The 16,898-nt window shown below is 44.2% G+C and overlaps 2 protein-coding genes across 5 annotated transcripts; both read left to right on the top strand.

Annotated features, from left to right (window-relative positions):
- Nucleotides 1-208: 208 nt before the first annotated feature.
- Nucleotides 209-2,041, top strand: LOC136528138 (E3 ubiquitin-protein ligase ATL31-like). Its single transcript, XM_066521052.1, has one exon. It carries the CDS (start codon nt 269-271, stop codon nt 1,586-1,588), a length of 1,320 nt encoding a protein of 439 aa, XP_066377149.1. The 5' UTR covers nt 209-268; the 3' UTR covers nt 1,589-2,041.
- Nucleotides 2,042-4,765: 2,724 nt separating this feature from the next.
- LOC136528606 (chaperone protein dnaJ 1, mitochondrial-like) lies at nt 4,766-16,620 on the top strand. 4 transcript variants are annotated; one of them, XM_066521564.1, is made up of 19 exons: nt 4,766-5,057; nt 5,169-5,208; nt 5,842-5,934; nt 6,015-6,106; nt 6,664-6,747; nt 6,840-6,878; nt 7,009-7,158; nt 7,254-7,295; nt 7,390-7,477; nt 9,662-9,726; nt 9,799-9,861; nt 9,933-10,005; nt 10,468-10,559; nt 11,877-11,948; nt 12,392-12,448; nt 13,359-13,407; nt 13,491-13,545; nt 15,442-15,531; nt 16,097-16,620. In XM_066521564.1, the coding sequence occupies exons 1-19, from the start codon at nt 4,998-5,000 to the stop codon at nt 16,194-16,196; spliced, it is 1,404 nt and encodes a 467-aa protein (XP_066377661.1). In that variant the 5' UTR covers nt 4,766-4,997; the 3' UTR covers nt 16,197-16,620. The 4 variants fall into 4 exon arrangements, with proteins under 4 accessions (XP_066377661.1, XP_066377658.1, XP_066377662.1 ...); XM_066521561.1 differs by having other exon boundaries at nt 13,482-13,545; XM_066521565.1 differs by having other exon boundaries at nt 13,482-13,545; nt 16,060-16,175.
- Nucleotides 16,621-16,898: the final 278 nt, after the last annotated feature.

Raw genomic sequence — 16,898 nt, 5'->3', positions numbered from 1 at the left:
AATGGTTCCATTCGCTTGGTGAAACACTGTTTCGATCCAAAAAATAAGCTAAAAAAATACCCCGGTAACGAAAGTCCCGAACCCATCAGACCTGACGTGCGAGTGTGCGACCGCGACTGCTTGCCGCTCAGCCACCAGACGCCACGACCGCACCATTTCCGTTTCCCTCACCCCTGGCCCTCTGCCAGTCACCACTTTATTATGCACAACCGCGCGCGCGCCATCGACTTAGTCCAAGAAACGCACCCCGCCCACCCACCACCGCCAGATGACGACGCCTCGCCACCATGCGGAGTCGCGGCCGCCGCTCGCCGTGCTCACGCTGCTTTTGCTACTGCTGCTGCTCGACGCTCCCGCCGCCGCGCAGCAGAGCCCGTCGCGGGACAAGGATAACGGTGACGGCGGAGGTGGCATGCCGGGCCAGTCGCCCAGCTTCAGCGCTCCCATGGTCGTGTTGCTGGTGGCGCTCATCGCGGCCTTCTTCTTCATCGGCTTCTTCTCCGTGTGCATGCGGCGGTGCGGACGGGGCGCCTCGGCGGGGCCCGGGATCCCGGCAGCCGCGCTGCTCGTTCTGTCGCGGCAAGAGCAGCGGAACCAGCAGCAGCGCGGGCTCGACCCCGCCGTGGTCGCGTCGTTCCCAACGATGAGGTACGCCGACGCGAAAGCGCTCCGGGTCGGCGGCGGCAAGGACGCCCCGCTCGAGTGCGCGGTCTGCCTCAGCGAGTTCGAGGACGACGAGGAGCTCCGGCTGCTGCCCAGCTGCAGCCACGCCTTCCACCCGGACTGCATCGGCGAGTGGCTCGCCGGCCACGTGACGTGCCCCGTCTGCCGGTGCAACCTCGATCCCGAGGAGCCCGCGGCCGCGGCTGAGGCGGCCGGCTCCGGTGAGGCGACGGGGGAGGCGCAGCAGGAGCAGGGTCAGGTGGCCACCATCGACGTGAGCCACGATGGCGCCGAGGAGGAGGAGGAGGAGGACAGGAGGCGCCGGGATGAGGCGATGGAGCTGGAGCGGATCGGGAGCCAGCGCCGCGCGGTGAGGTCCCGGTCGGGGCGGCCGGCGCCGCCCGTCGTCCCGCGGTCGCACTCGACGGGTCACTCCCTCGCCACGCGCCTCGACGGCGACCTGGAGCGGTTCACGCTTCGGCTGCCGGAGCACGTGCGCAGGGAGATGGTCGCCGCGGCCAGCGAGGAGAGCCTGCGCCGCACGGGGCCGCGTGAGCGTGACGCCCGCGGGAACGGCGGCGCCAGGAGCGCGCGGCTCGGGAGGTCGGACCGGTGGCCGTCGTTCATCACCCGGACCTTCTCCTCGCGGGTCCCGTTCTGGTCCGCGTCGTCGAGGAGGGCGCCCGACCTGGAGGAGGCGGCCGTGGCAGCGGGGACGACGGGAGGGTCCACGAGAACCAGGCGTGAAAAGACGGGCGGCGCGTCGGACTGCTCGGTGACCCCAGCTAAAGGCAGCGTGCGCTTCGACTGCCTCGGCGTCGCCCCCGCTGTCACGGGCGCGAGAGTCGGCGCCGCGGCCGGCGACAGCGAGACGGAGGAGGACAACGACGAGGAGAAGGCCATCGCCCAGCAGCGGCAGGCTTGAGCGTGCGCTCGCATGTGCTGCTCGCCTACTTGCCCCATTCGTCCGTTGAAACGGCAACGGCAGCCATGTCGTCGCACGGACACTGCACGTGGTCTGGTGGCGTATCAATGCGCGGCGAGAGAATTGGGACGAGACGAGACGCTGCATGTATGGAGCGATCTGCAGACGTATCCACAATCCATCGCCATGTGAATGTGATCCGCGAGACGAAGCAGGTCGCACGCGAGTGGGAACGCACCGCTGAAGCGGTGATTCCGTCGTTCAGCTGCAAATAGGTTTCTTTTTCAAATATTTTGTCTTAGCGTATAGTACTTTGAAAAAAAAAGAGTTCTTGATTCATTTCTTTCGTTGCCGTTGAAGAATTGGAGGTGTAAGATACTAGTAGTACATGAACTTGGCTGGGTTACTTGAGAAATTAGTATTTAAATAGATTTAGAAAAAAGATTGAGATAAGTGTTGACTGATTATTGTGTCTTTTCGTCCACACCGGCACATGGTTTACTCCTACTTCCCGGATGGAGATGGATGGTTTTGAAGTTATGCAAGAAACCAACAGAGCACTGTCGTCTCAAACATACGAACTCCCGTGAAAATAATCAAATTCATACGAAATTAAGCGTGTGTTCGTAACAACAGTTTTGTCCCCATAGCACGAGCAACAAAATGTGTGTAAATTGCGCGCTCGGTCACGCGGCCGTTTTGTGGCGTGACGGAGGACACAAGCATACTCCAAGTCAAACGATACGGCACTACCGGCGCCGCGGAAGCTTAATCAATTCCTGTGTGTCCACGCTGTAGAGTTGCGTCTGGTCTATATATTATATTGTCATCCGTTGACGTCCATCTTCCAGATGCTCGCCATTAGACGAGCGTCACGCTGGGGGGAACCCTGAGATTGAGATCTCCCACCGTTTGTAAACAACCCGGGCCGCACTTTTGAAAATGGTGATATTTAAGGTGTGTTTAGTTCACGAAATGAAAAATTTTGGGTGCCACATCGATGTGTCGGAAGGATATCGAGAGGGGTTTTTGGATACTAATAAAAAAACAAATTACAGAACCCATCAGAAAACTGCGAGACGAATCTAATGATACTAAGTAATCGGTCATTAGCACGTGTGAGTTACTGTAGCACTTAAGGCTTTTCATGGACTAATTAGGCTTAAAAGATTCGTCTCGTGATTTTGTCGAGAACTGTGCAATTAGTTTTTTTTCATCTACATTTAGTACTCCATGCATATACCATAAGATTCGATGTGACTTTTTGGATGAAAATTTTTGGAAACTAAACCAGGCCTTAGCTTCGAGCAGATATCGATAATGGCGCTCGTACGGTCGTACCTCTCGCTGACGTGGACTTGTCAGTTGGCGATGTTAAAACTGTTTTGCAACTTCTGATTTAGGCCGCGTTGAGTTCCGATTTTTTTTTATTTTGGTTACGGTAGCACTTTCGTTTGTATTTGGCAAAAATTGTTTAATTATAGACTATTTAGATTTAAAAGATTCGTCTCGCCAATTACAGACAAACTGTGTAATTAGTTATTCTTTTTATCTACATTTAATACTCTATGCATATGCCGCAAGATTTGATGTGACGAAAAATCTTAAATTTTTTTTATTTTTAAGTGGAATCTAAACCGGGCCTTAATTTGCAGAGATACAAAGGCTACTAGTACTCTAGTAGTCATAGATCCAACACTTCACCTGACACCGAACAGAGAGTACTGCATATACTGATACACACCTCGTCCAAGAAATTTAGGCCTGCTTGGATTCCATTGCAAAATTTTAGCCATATATTTTAAGTTTTTTTCGTATAGAGATTTAAATAGGGGCCTAAAAATGAGCAAATGGTTAAAAGTTGGACTAAAATCTTTTGCTCCCAAAAAGGTCCTAAACTGGACTAAACTTCCTTGGGGCAGACGCTGGATGCCCCATACCCTCTTGCTGCTCGCATGCATGGCTGTGCATGAATAATTAAATGAGGGTAAATCAATCATTATAGATTAAAGGACTAAAGTTTAGCCCTATGGATCAAACAACCCAGCAGGAGACCAAACACCGCCTTATGGTGTTCAATCCCTGCTCTGTTTGGATCCTATGACAAAACTTTAGTCCCTGCATTTTTAGTTTTTTTTTTTTGCCATGGAGATCAAAACAGGAGGGCTAAAAGTGAGTAAATGACTAAAAACTAGGCTAAAATATTTTGCTCCCAAAGAGGCCTTAAACTGGACTAAACTCCCTTGGGGACAGACGCTGGACGCCCCATACCTCTTGCCGCTCAGCATGTATGGTTGTGCATGGATAATTAAATGAGGACAAATCGGTCATCGTAGATTAGAGGACTAAAGTTTAGCCTATACATCAAACAGCCCTAGCAGACCAAACTTTAGAGGTTAAACTTTAGTCCTGATCCAAACACTGCCTAAGCAAATTTATCAACCAATGTCAGGGGATTGAATGCAGTTCTAAATGCATTGATCTAAATTTGCATCAAGATCAATACAGTTCTAAAGCCATGTTTAGATCCCACCCAAAAACCAAAAATTTTCAAGATTCCCCGTCACATCAAATCTTGCGGCACATGCATGGAACATTAAATATAGGTAAAAAGAATAACTAATTGCATAGTTTACCTGTAATTGGCGAGACGAATCTTTTAAGCCTAAATAGTCTATAATTAGACAATTTTTGCCAAATACAAACGAAAGTGCTACAGTAACCCAAAGCCAAAAATTTTCGGAACTAAACACGGCCTAAATTTAGTCAATGAGACAATGGCTGATTCCGAGGGACAACGGCTGCGAGCTAGAAGCAGCCAACAGTAGTACAGTAGGTTGCCATCGCTGACATGGACAGACTATTACTGTAGCACGACACTGCAGGAGTGGTAGTCTAGCAGCTACTACCAGACATGTGTTTCGCATTCATCGGACCAAATTTGCCGCAAAAACCCTTTGGCAAATATTTAGCCGTTTCTGGTGAAATGAGTTTCAACGCGCCAAAGGATCGAAAACTCTCGAGCCAATAAAACAAGGCCCATGAAGCCATGGAGTTGTGTTAAAGGGAGGAAGCAGAAGGCCCATCATCAGCTAGGTCGATGACGCAGCCCATTTCCCCGAAACCCTCCCAGTCCCTGAAGCAATTTTCTTCCTTTCTTCCCCCCCAATCCACGATCCCCTCACAAGTCACATGCCGCCGCTCTTCCCTCGCCGTCGCCGGGGCTTCTCGACCCGGCACGCTTCCGGAATCATCTAGCAGCTCTTCCAAACCGAGCTGATTCTCCGCAGGTCTTGTTGATCGCCAGATTCGCCAGCCCGGTGACCTCTCAGCCAAGCGCTCCAGACGACTGCAGTCTCCGCAGCCCGAGTCGACCTGTCTCCATTGGCCCATTGCGCCGCCGCCCCCGATGGGTCGGTTCGGGTGGCTCAGGCATGCGTCGAGGTACCTTGCGCCCCGGTCGGGCGAGGTGAGACGAGCGAGCGCTCACTTAGTTCCCTGTCCATTTTGCCCTCCTGTTTGGGTTTTGGGGAGTGCCAGACTGCCACTTGTTTACTCTGTTTGGGGGTTTTGCTTGCAGGTGGCCGTGCAGAGGTGCGCATGGATTCAGCGGAACACACGTAATCTCCGTTCCATTTTGTGTGTTTTGTTTGATCCCTTGCTGGTTTGGGTTTGAGAGAAGTTTTGCTCTTTCTGATGAAAATCTACTATTAAAAATTTAGATAATTTGGTAATCTGGTGGGCTTGGGAAAAATGATAACAGCTGATTACTTCCTACAAACCGTTCATTTTACAGGCTATTGACTTGCTAATCGCGTTTGTGCAATGCATTTTCTCGTTCATTTGTTTTATTGTTACATGTTTTTATTATTTGAATAATTGTAGATTTATATTCAAACTACACTAGCAGAAAGAACTCTTAAAATTCACATCCCGATATGAATATAATACGAAGGGTTATTGTGATTAAACAAATTTTAGATTATGGGCTTAGCCGACTCATTTCATACTCATGCCTTCCTTGAAATGGATGTGGGTGGAAGTTGGGAACAACTGCCCTGCACTGTCTATACTGGATGTGTTTCTGTGTTTATTGTTGGAGAAGAATATTATATGCCACAGATACAATATAACTCTTGACATCTGCAGTTTTCAGATTTAAATTCAGATCAAGTATATACATTTACCGGCTACTCTCATATTTATCTGCTTCTTACCCATGCTTGTTTCTGTTTTCATCTGGAGAATTGCAGCTTGCAGCTCTACGGGCATCTATATTGGCGATAAGTTCTATGGTCGATTCATGTTGACACCATTTGTATTGAGCCGGAGTTTTCATGCTACAGGTTATTATACTTGGTTTACACATCACAATTACTTTTGCAATCATAAAGGGCAACTAAACATTTATGGTTGCTTTTGCCAGGTCACCGTTGTTCAAAACACAAGGACTACTACAAAATTCTTGGTGTTCCTAAGGATGCATCGCAGGATGACATCAAGAAGGCATTTCATTCCGTGAGTATCATTACAGTTCAGTTGATCTTGAGATATTCCAAGGCTTGCTCATGATTGGACTATTTATTTAAGATGAGCATTCTGTGAATCTAATATCCATTGATCAAGTGGCAATCTCATCTATTCCTATCTTTTTCATATCATCATGTGTGATGCTGTACATTTCTGAAGAAGGCACTGCATGTGTGATTCTTCACTTGTTGTGTAGCTTCGTTAGGTGTGCCATTGAATCCTGCCAGCGACTGGAAACCTATTTTTGTTATTATATTATACAGACTATGGATATTGTATACTTATATGGCCTTCAAACATATATGCTTTAAGAATCTGAACAAACTGGGATTAGGATGAAAATTAGGCAGATATGTTGAACAATGAATGGGGAGGTCAGATTCACTTGTAAATAATAAGGTACAGTATAGAAATGATTGATCTTCAGCATGCATGCTAGCAATATGTTCCGTAGATTAAAAAAAGTACAAATGGTGTGATCTGATGGTTTTGTTTGCTAATTGAATCATTTACACTTCTGCTTCTAAATACAAAAATGTGTGTAGCTTGCCAAAAAGTATCATCCGGACACAAATAGAGGCAAGGCTGGTGCAAAAAGGATGTTTCAGGAAATAAGAGATGCATATGAGGCAAGTAAGTTACCGCAATTTGTGTTTTCCTGTTGATTTTTTCATTGTTGCGCTAAAATTAACAGTCTTGTTATGGTCATTTTGGACTCCAGACACTACGGGATCCTTCAAAGAGAGAGCAATATGACATGGTAAGTTGTCATAGTCTGGTTTCCCTTTTTACCCCTTTTTAGGAAATGACTTGGATTCTTCCAAGCCCTTTGATTGGAGTGATTTATTTTGGAATCTGCTACAAGTTTATTTTGTGTTGTAATATTGCAGCTATTTTCTAGAGGGTCAAGGCCAGAGTTTGATGGGTCCTATCATGACACATTCTCGGGATCCAACAATCAGAAACATGACCCTTTCACAGAATTCCACAGACAGAATGATGGTCATTTCTCTAGTAAATTCTATAAAATATTTTCTGAGGTGGTTTCCTGTCCCTGCAAACACATTTTTCTTCCATTTGTCATGTCAGTGCTGACTGCAGAGTATGAAATGATACTTATTTTCTTGGTTTTCAGGTTTTCCAGCAAGACATAAACGTGCAGGCAAATGATATTAAGGTTCATTTTTAGGCTTGTTCCTCTTATTTTAAGTGTCGTTTTCCTTTTGTCTTTTTTTTTTTCTTGAACTTATTTTATATCTTAACTTAAGTAGGTACAATTGAATCTGTCTTTTAGCGAAGCTGCCAATGGCTGCATAAAGCAAGTGTCCTATCATGCAAAAAATGTTTGTGATTCATGTGGTGAGTACACTTATATGCTGGAAGTTATTGCTCGGGAGCATTTTTTTTATTGCACTTGGCTTTTGTATGCGTATCTGTTAAATCAAAATTTAAACCTTTGTTTTCATGCAGTTACTGTTAGTAGGCACTTAAGTCATTTTCTGAAATGAGCTTTCAACTGTCTCGTACATTATGCTTTGACATTTTTCCTAAATTTTTTGTTTATTGATTTGCGCATGTCATATATCCAAGTAGTTTGTCTGTTGAATTGACACCTACTTCAGAGACACCATTAGTTCAATAGCTGTTTCCATGCATCTAAAATTTAAGGTGATGGCAAGATAACTGTGGTGTTCATTTAGTTATTTATTTATTAGGATGCTATTTCTAATACTATTTGTGTTCTTTGTTCCCGTCATAAACTTTTGGAATCAAGTTTTGGATGGTAGTTATTTGAATGAAGCATTCTTTAGAAAATAGTTATCGTCTGAAATCTGTAGGAAGATTGTCATATGTTTACCAGGTTTCATTTGGACACTCCATGGGGTTTTGTGAACAATGTAATAGTAGTAAGTAGTAACCAATCATAACCTTGTGACTTGTGACACTAGCAAACTTAGGACACCTTGTGATTTAGGCCCCACAAGGTAGTTCTATTACTGTACTAGATGGGACTTGAAAGGCTAAGATTTATGAATGATGATGTCGGTGTTTCGGACCGGGGGGTCCTCAACCGACTAGTGAATTTGTTCTGCGTGCTCCCGATTCCGGATGGTGATGCAAAGAGACACAAGATTTATACTGGTTCGGGCAATCGGTGCCCTACGTCCAGTCTGAGAGATCGAACTTGTATTCCTTGCACCGAAGTGCTCGTAGTAGGGGTTACAAGCTAAGGGAGAGAAGGAACTAGTCCTAGGTCTCAGCAGGGTGTCATGTGGGCCGTCTGAGACGTTGCTCTCAAGCGGCTGGAATATGTGCGCGTGTGTTACCCAGTCTCCCCCCCCTTTAAGTGGCCCAAGTCCTCTCCTTTTATAGTTGAAGGGAGGACAAGGACCGTACATGTATTACTATGCGGCGTCGTGCCAATAGGGGTGGCACGTCCGAACCCTGTGGCCTGTTCCTGTGGCGGCGTGGTCGTAGGAGTGGTCCGTCCTTGGAGTACTGGGGCGGCGTGGTCGTCCCATCAGATCCTGTGCGTCGTGGGAGCCCCGGGAATGCCTCGGAGTGGACGCGGCGGCGAACGTGCAAGCCACCGTGGACGGACTATGCGCGAGACCGGAACTTAGTTGGTGCCGAGGCTTGCACTGCGGTGGGGAGGTCTCGGCAGGCACGAACCCCAAGATCGCCGAGGCCCTGGTGTACAGTGCCGAGGCCTTGAGCGGGCGGTTGATCGTGGGTACAGCGTTAGAACACAGTGGCCGGTAATCCCCGTCGTACCCTGTCCCAGCCGGTATGGCGCGGATCGTGGACACAGTGTTAGGACACAGTGGCCGGTAATCCCCGCCGTACCCTGTCCCGGCCGGTATGGCGCTGATGCGACCTCGGGTCGCGTCAGCCATTCTGTGGCATTGAGCCACCGTCCGGCTGAGATTGCGGGAGTGGTTGAAGTATTAATGAGACGTGACGTGCTGTTGGGAGGTTGACCGAGGCGGGGGGCGACGGGCTGCGGACGAGCCGGCCTCGAGCGACACGGAGAATGAGGCCTCGCGCGAGACGGAGATCAGGCTCCTTACCGAGGCCTCGCGCGAGAGGCCTCGCGCGATACGGAGAATGCACCTCCTGCCGAGGCCTTCTGTGGAGAGCCTCGGGCGAGGCGGAGACGGCGTTTCCTGCCGAGGCCTTCCCTGGGGAGCCTCGCACGAAGCAGAGTTTGCGTGAGGATGCTGAGACCTCCTGCTCGAGGCTCGAGGCGAGGAGGTGGAGGACCCAGTGGGCTCGGTCGTGGCGGATGAGGGACCCACGACTTACCTTTTTTTATTTTATTTTTTAGATGGGACTTTAGCGACCCTTTCGATGTTTGCTTGGGGTACCCCGTTCTGAGGTACCCGACAGATGACTTGCTGAAGTATGTAGCGTTAGAACTAATTAATACTAAAGTTTTCTTTGCAAAGCTGCCATCGTTTTTGTACATATAATAATGATCATTCTGATTTAGCCCATATCCTCTTTCTTTTCTCATTAATACTGATTTTGTTTTACTGTTAGGTGGGAGAGGTCACTTGCCAAATGCAAAGATATATGCTTGTCCCTCATGTAAAGGTTTGGGAAGAGTAAGTACTTGCAGATACATATGGTACATTCATCTGCTTCGGAGTTTGGACATCACATATTGGTTTATGCAGGTCACTATGTATCCATTCACATCCGTTTGTACTTCTTGCAGAGGTGTTGGGAAAGTAATAAAGGTAATGTTCCTGGAGGTACCATAAACATTTAGTGTGTTTTGCCCTGTCTCATGAATGATAGTTTTCCACAGGATTACTGCTTGACATGCCAAGGTTCAGGGGTGGTAGATGGTATGAAACATGTAAAATTGGATATACCAGCAGGTACTGTGCACTCAGCTTCAATTGCCTTTTTCAGTTTGTTCTTTTTCCAGACATGTGCACATGCTCATAAGTTTAGATTGTTTGGACTTTGAAGTTACTGTGTGCAATTGTCCTATATATCCTAATGGGAATATAGGATTGCAGAGAGTCATATGTGCATTGGTTCTACTGGAAACTTTCCACAACTTGTATGTAGTTGAGCTAACATGCCAAAATCTAGGTGCTTTTACATACTATACCCATTGGTAGCCTTTGTTGCTCTTTTCACTCTATTAGAAGGATTTGGTTGCTTTATAGTTTGTGGGGCTGTTTCTCGTCTCTTTGCATGTACGGCTTGTTGCCTGAAGGAGTTATTAGTTAAACTCTGCCTGACGTTTACTATAGACTGAACATGTAACAGTAGAGTTTGCATTGTAATAGTGTAATAATTCATTGAAGATTTTCTTGTTTTCTGCAACATAGGACTTGATTCTGGTGACACAATCAATGTACCGGAGGCTGGAGATAGTGGTGGACTTGGTGTCCAATCTGGAAATTTACACATCAAAATTCAAGTGAGAGTCCATATCCATGCACGGTTCTTTTTATACATATATATCGATCTATAAGTTAAGTGGAATAGTGGATTCCACTACCCAAAATTTACTTACCTAATCAGAGAAATATCTGCAATATAGGCTTGTTGGTGTTAACTGTTCTGGAGTGCCAGTCAGAAATGATAGAAAAAACAAAGCAATTTTCAGATGTTTACTTGTTTTGTCTGTCTTACTAGAGTTTCAATGTATCAGCAAATTCGATTGATTGTGCTCGTGAAACCATGTGTTCTTTCAGATGGAAGTAACATTAATTCTTATTTGGTGTGCCTGTAACAATCAGAAATTGTGGATGAGAATTGAGGGTTAATCCATAGGTGGTAGTAAGTGTTACATTTCTCTGAGTTTGGTAGGGTCTGTCATGATTTTAATAGAGATTGGAAACTATGGATTCACAAAATGAGCGGTTCACATTCTGCTGGGAAACCATGCCTTCAATTCCAGCCATCGTTAAATGTGCCTGGTGTCATGCCTACTTAAATTCAAATGGCCTTTGGTAGCACAAAATGTACAATTTGCTTTAAATAAAAAGCTACTTTTACTAGAGACATGCCGGTAAGTGATGAATTGTATGCTCCAGCAGTTGTTCTAGTTCTGAAGGGAAACAAAAAGGGAAAGTCCCATTTGTCAAACCATGCCTGAACCCAAAGGATCCATTTCAAAGCTCAGTCCTTGCTAACCTATCATCGATATCAGAATCAGTTTCTTCAAAGCTTTCTTCAGGCCACTTTGTGTTTACGCTGGCCTTTATTCATTTTTCACAGGCTTACTTCTAGACTTGGATGGTCCAGCACATTCATTTCTATTTAATGCCAATAGTCAGAAATACCTCCTCAAAGATACTTAAGTTAGTACCACTGGGAGCATTAGGTTAGCTTGTTTGGTCCACACATATTATTAGTGAAGGACCTGTGACCAAAATATAATGGATGCTTTTAGCATTCCTTATGTCATGCATGTCCTTTGCCAATTTGTCACCAGGCTTAATATGTCTCAATGTGATTTGTACCTGTGTTTGATTCTCACAACCATGTAAGGTTGAGACCATAACCAACACCCTGTTATTAGGAGAGATCAGGCAGCAGTTCTCTTTGTTTATAACTACTAACTGCTGGTGGGTTTATAGGTGTTATGGGGTGCTGTTTTCTGTACTTATTAGAGGTAGAGGCTATATCAGCTGCGGCCATTATGATTTTTTATATTTTGTATGCAATTTTATTGATGTCTTGTATCAAAGAAAATATCTTCTGATTCTCCAGTCAACTGTGTATATCCTAGGTAGGAATTGATCCTGTGTTTACCCGAGATGGTGCTGACATCCATGTCGATAAAAGGATAAGCTTCACACAGGTAATAGCTTCAGTATTACTCCTTTCCATTTGAACATTCTAAAGCTATGCTATTTCTCACTCAGCCTCAGGAATTTTTTCCTAACAATAAATTGTGTGTCGTCCTTCCCCTTTATTAGTTTATGTATCATTATTCTAACCTTCATTTCATGACAAATGAAGGCCGTTCAGTAAAAGATTTCTTGACTTCACATTTGGTTCCATTGTAATGTTTCACTCTGGATTTACCTTTAAGGTTTCTGGCATAAGATCAACTAGGGTGTCAGTGTATTCAGAATTTGTAGTTGGTTATAATGTCATTATTATAATTCTGTGCAACATTTTAAAGCTGGCACTTCTCTAACAATTTTGATTTTCTTTGACATTTCTGTAAAGAATGAGTTTGTGCTTTTATAGTTTACTTGTGACGCATTCATGCTGATTTTCCTTTTATAAAACTTGCAGGCAATGCTTGGTGGAAAAGTTGAAGTACCTACTTTAAATGGGAAAACAGAAGTGAAGGTAACAATTCTTGGTGGAACCGTACATAAGTGTACTGACACTGACAAAAACTACTAGGCACTTCCTGTATCATCTTATCTGCTTCTTGTGTTGCTTGTCTATAACTGCATATATGCATGGAGCCTATTTCAATTCAAATTTAAAATGCCTGGTAATAACTATTAACTAATAACTTGATGTTATTTTCAATGGGTACATGTCTCCATGCACATGATAATCTCTGTTTTGCCGAAACATATCTGCGTGTACTTATTTAGTGGATAGGCTTTCAAGTTTAAAATAATATATTTATTCCCCACCATTTTTTCTTCGAGAAAATTCCGTCAATGCCATTGAAACCTATAACTATCCCTTATGTTCCATTGAAAAATTTAGTGTCCCTTTATTGCCATCCATTTGGATTTTTTTCTTCCCTTCTATGCCACTACCGCTAATTTTAGTAAAGTTAGAAGCTAACGCCTTTAAATCATCATCCAATAGCACCAATTGTGACTATTTTACCCATCACACACATCGCCGATTGTGCATTATTTCTGCAGAACTTCATTTTTGCGAGAGGTTCATTTTTTTATACATACTTAATGGAAGAATTATATTTCCGTCGAGACGCAGACATAATCACAATTTTTGAGTGTACATGCATGCTCTTTAGAAGAGGAACAGTAGGCTGGATATGGGCTTATTTATCACTGCACAGAAAATTGAAGGCATATAATTGTCTTTTCAGAACCAATTAACAGGCAAGTAACCACCATTGGCACACAAGGGAAAGAAAAAATAGAATTGATGGCATTGAAGGGAACCCATAATTTCTGATGGCACATAAGGGATGGTTGTAGGTTTCAATGGCATTGAAGAAATTTTCAATTGTCATCATTTTACCTAATTGACATCTGGTGAATTTATCCAGATACCCAAAGGAGTCCAACCAGGGCAAGTTGTAGTTTTAAGGGGGAAAGGTAACTTATGAAATTTGAGAAATGCCTCACCTGACTTTTCCTAGTAAAGTGCTGATGATCATAATTTCTATTAGGATTGCCAGATCCGTCAGGATACTTCGGGGACCAATATGTCCGATTCCGAATTCATTTTCCCTCGTAAGCTGGCTATCCTTTTCTTGGCACAATTTTTGCCGACATACTATAGCTTTTCTCCATATATATTAAATTGTTGGTGTTCCAGTTCATTTGATCATCTGCCCTTGAAGTAAAAGTATATTGGGTTGGCAATTGATTGGTTGCCTGTTAGCTCACATTTCGTTAAAAAGATCTTGTTATATTGTTCAGAACAAAAGTAATGATTAATCATCCATGAAGCGGAAAAGAGTCGAAGCTGTACAGATTTAGTGGATTTGCTGAACTGTTTGGCTGTTTGCACAGCCTGAAGTCAACCCAGTCTGAAGACAGATGGTTAAGCTGTTCAGTTGGGCTAGCTTTAACTGAGATTGGCATGTGATAACCTCTTAACAAGTTAAAATGCTCAGTTTGGTTATGAGTCTATAACTCTCTATATAAATGATAAACAAAGACTAGCAGTATGAGATAACTCTAAATCGTCACAATTTATATGCTTCAATAAATGACATTGAAGCATATGCGGATCGGCCACCTTTCCTCAACAAATTGATCTATAAGCAATATTTAGAATACTGCTCCATCAGACTCAGCATCTCGACTCTGGAAAATCGAGTTGGTTGTGATGGTGTGCGGTGTGCCTGCCATTGTCATCATTTTACCCTACACTTTGTTTTATTTCCCACATTGCCACTGAATAAAATATGGAGCAAACCACCATTCCATAGCTGTGGCAGGCTATCTGCCACTCTGTTCCTTACTTCTCGTCTCCAGATCTGATGAAACAGATAGTCTCCTCTGTCCTAGCAGATTCCTTTAGTTGACGCCTGCCATCCTCCGTGGCTTCGCCCCCTTGTGGCTCGCCTTTGAATCTGTTAAATTCCCACTGTGACCTGTCCATACTTGCCGACCACCTGCTGGAGACACTGGTGTCGATGCTGTCCTTTCACTGGCGCTCTATCCCTCTGGCCTTCCTGTCAGCATGGCCTGCAGCGTTGCAACACCTGTGTCCATTCTAGGCTATTTTGTTACTCACCAGTGCTTGGGGTGGGGAGACTGATAATTGGGCCTGGTGGTTCAAGGTGGTTAGCAGAGAAATTGGAACTCCGGCATCCTGTCCACCACTGCTCACTGTCTGTCAGTGCGTTTGGCTTGTGAACTGGAGAGAAGCTGGGAAGGAACAGGCAGGGACTGGGTAAAGCTTGAGCGTTTTTTCTTTCTTGTTTTTTCTAGGGAGAATTCTATGGTTTGACTGCTATATCCTGAAGATTGTTATGAGGGGTGAGCGTTGTTTGTTAGCCTTGAGGAATTTACGTATAAAGTGTTGTCCTTATTCTTTTTTGCTGCTATTGAAGCTTGTAGTGTAAAATGCTAGAAAAAAACTTAACCACTAGTGGTTTATACTTAATGTAAAACATGGCACTCCTTTGGTCAACAAATGGAAAATGTGTTGCCACACGAGGTATTGTAGTGACTGAGCTAGGAGACGGAGGTTTCAAAAAATGAGCAGTTTGAACACGACTGCAGTTTGTGCAGGCTGCAACAACTCAATGTTATAGGTGGCTTTTGGTGAGAGTGAGATCCCTTTTTATCCACGGCAGTCTACAGTTATACAACTAGTTGGATTAGATTGTGCTCATTGCATGTTTGCTCTTGCACTCCTCTGTGTACGCTTGTCCTAATGGGCCTAGTAATAATAGAATAAAGCTTGGTATTTGTATCACTTGTTACTATGTATAATTGTATTCTTAGCAATTTCTTCATCAATATATCAGTTTTCAGCCTGGTTTATGCTAAGTAAACATTTGATCATTTGATGGCCTTTGGATTAAACGGTCTTAATTTTGTTGCCGTTTTGTTTTTTTTATGGTAAAACACTTGCCCTTTGATTTAATTCATAGCACACATTTTATTCTGCAGGGTGGTTACTGAACGTCAGCGCGTGCTGCTGGAAGAATTTGCAGTAGAGGAAGCCACGAAAGAACAGAACACTTTTGTAGCAGGAAATTGGTAAGTTCAGGCAGATCCTCACAACTGCATGATCACATGAACACAAACAACACATGCATTTACACAACAGCGATCCATCCCCCACCCTTCCTAACATTTGAATGGAAATGAAATTTTTGTTTCTGACCGCACGATTCAGTTCACCATAGAACTGGAGTTGCATTCTATACTGTCTTGGCTTTTTTGTATTCTGTTTGACTCATGAACTTATTTATAATGCTAGCAAGCATGTATCCTCTGCAAAAATTGATAATCTCACTAGCTTAATTTTGCCTGCCTTTGTTGTGATATTCGTCCATTTGAACTATTCTTCTACTGCACCTGATATTTCAAATTGCCATTTATTATCTCTTTTCCTTTCTATCCAATCAAACATAAAGCACATAGATGCATTGAACTTCATTTCAAAAGAAGCAAAGTCCACTGGTGTCAGCTTACTGGTTGCCTTTTAAAAAATAACAAATCTGATCTTTGCGTTGCATTCTAGTATGTATCTTCTGGTAGTGATAAAGATGAAATTTTAAACAGGCTTTATCAGCAGCTATCTACTGGTTGATACTTACAGGTGGCGGATAGTTGCAGAAAATATGACAAGGCAAAATGTCATGATCGGAGTCGGCATCCTCTTACTGATTCACCTGATGCTGAGCAAGGCTATGAGCTAAGGCTTGGACCCAAGCTCACTTGTGCTGGGGCAGTGGGGCAACATCAAACACTATAAATTCTCCGAAGATTCAGCTTAACACAATAAAACAATGATGTTGCGATTCTTTAGAGACTGATTTGTTGGCTTGGCTGATAAGCCATGGCTGAAAGTATTGTTGGCTGATTTGTTGTGAGAGAAAAATACCGTTCGTTGGCTGAAAAAGTACGGCTTATAAGCCAAGCGAACAAGGCGTATTCACCCACTAGAGATCACAATTTTGAAGGCGGCGTTGGTTAGAAGGCTTCCTATGGTAAAAATATTAATATCTGAACTATATGAAGCTGTCAATTGAGTTGTCTAAAGTTTGTTGTTTTTTTTGGCTCTTTCGGTGTAAATGTAATTTGGACTACAGTTGGAATAGTTCAACGTGCTGGGTGAAATTGAATGTATCTTTCAAATTCACGCACCCTTTATCTTGGATCATATTACCTTTTTTCTACACCCGTGGTCCCGTGCCCACCTGCCAGCCTTATGCGGCCATGATGCCTCCCTGGTAATGGTTGCGACTGCAGCTGCTCGGTTCAGGTTTATGTGGCCATGGTGCCTCCCAGCCTTATGTGCATTGCGAACAGTTCTCTCTCGTCGTTTGGAATTTTGAGATATAATTGAAACTTATCAGTTCCCTTTTTAAGCAACACACTGGGTCGAACCCTGGCGCCAC

Source organism: Miscanthus floridulus, chromosome 19 (genome assembly GCF_019320115.1).
Source record: "Miscanthus floridulus cultivar M001 chromosome 19, ASM1932011v1, whole genome shotgun sequence".
Taxonomy (NCBI): domain Eukaryota; kingdom Viridiplantae; phylum Streptophyta; class Magnoliopsida; order Poales; family Poaceae; genus Miscanthus; species Miscanthus floridulus.
This window is presented reverse-complemented; position numbering and strand designations above follow the sequence as displayed.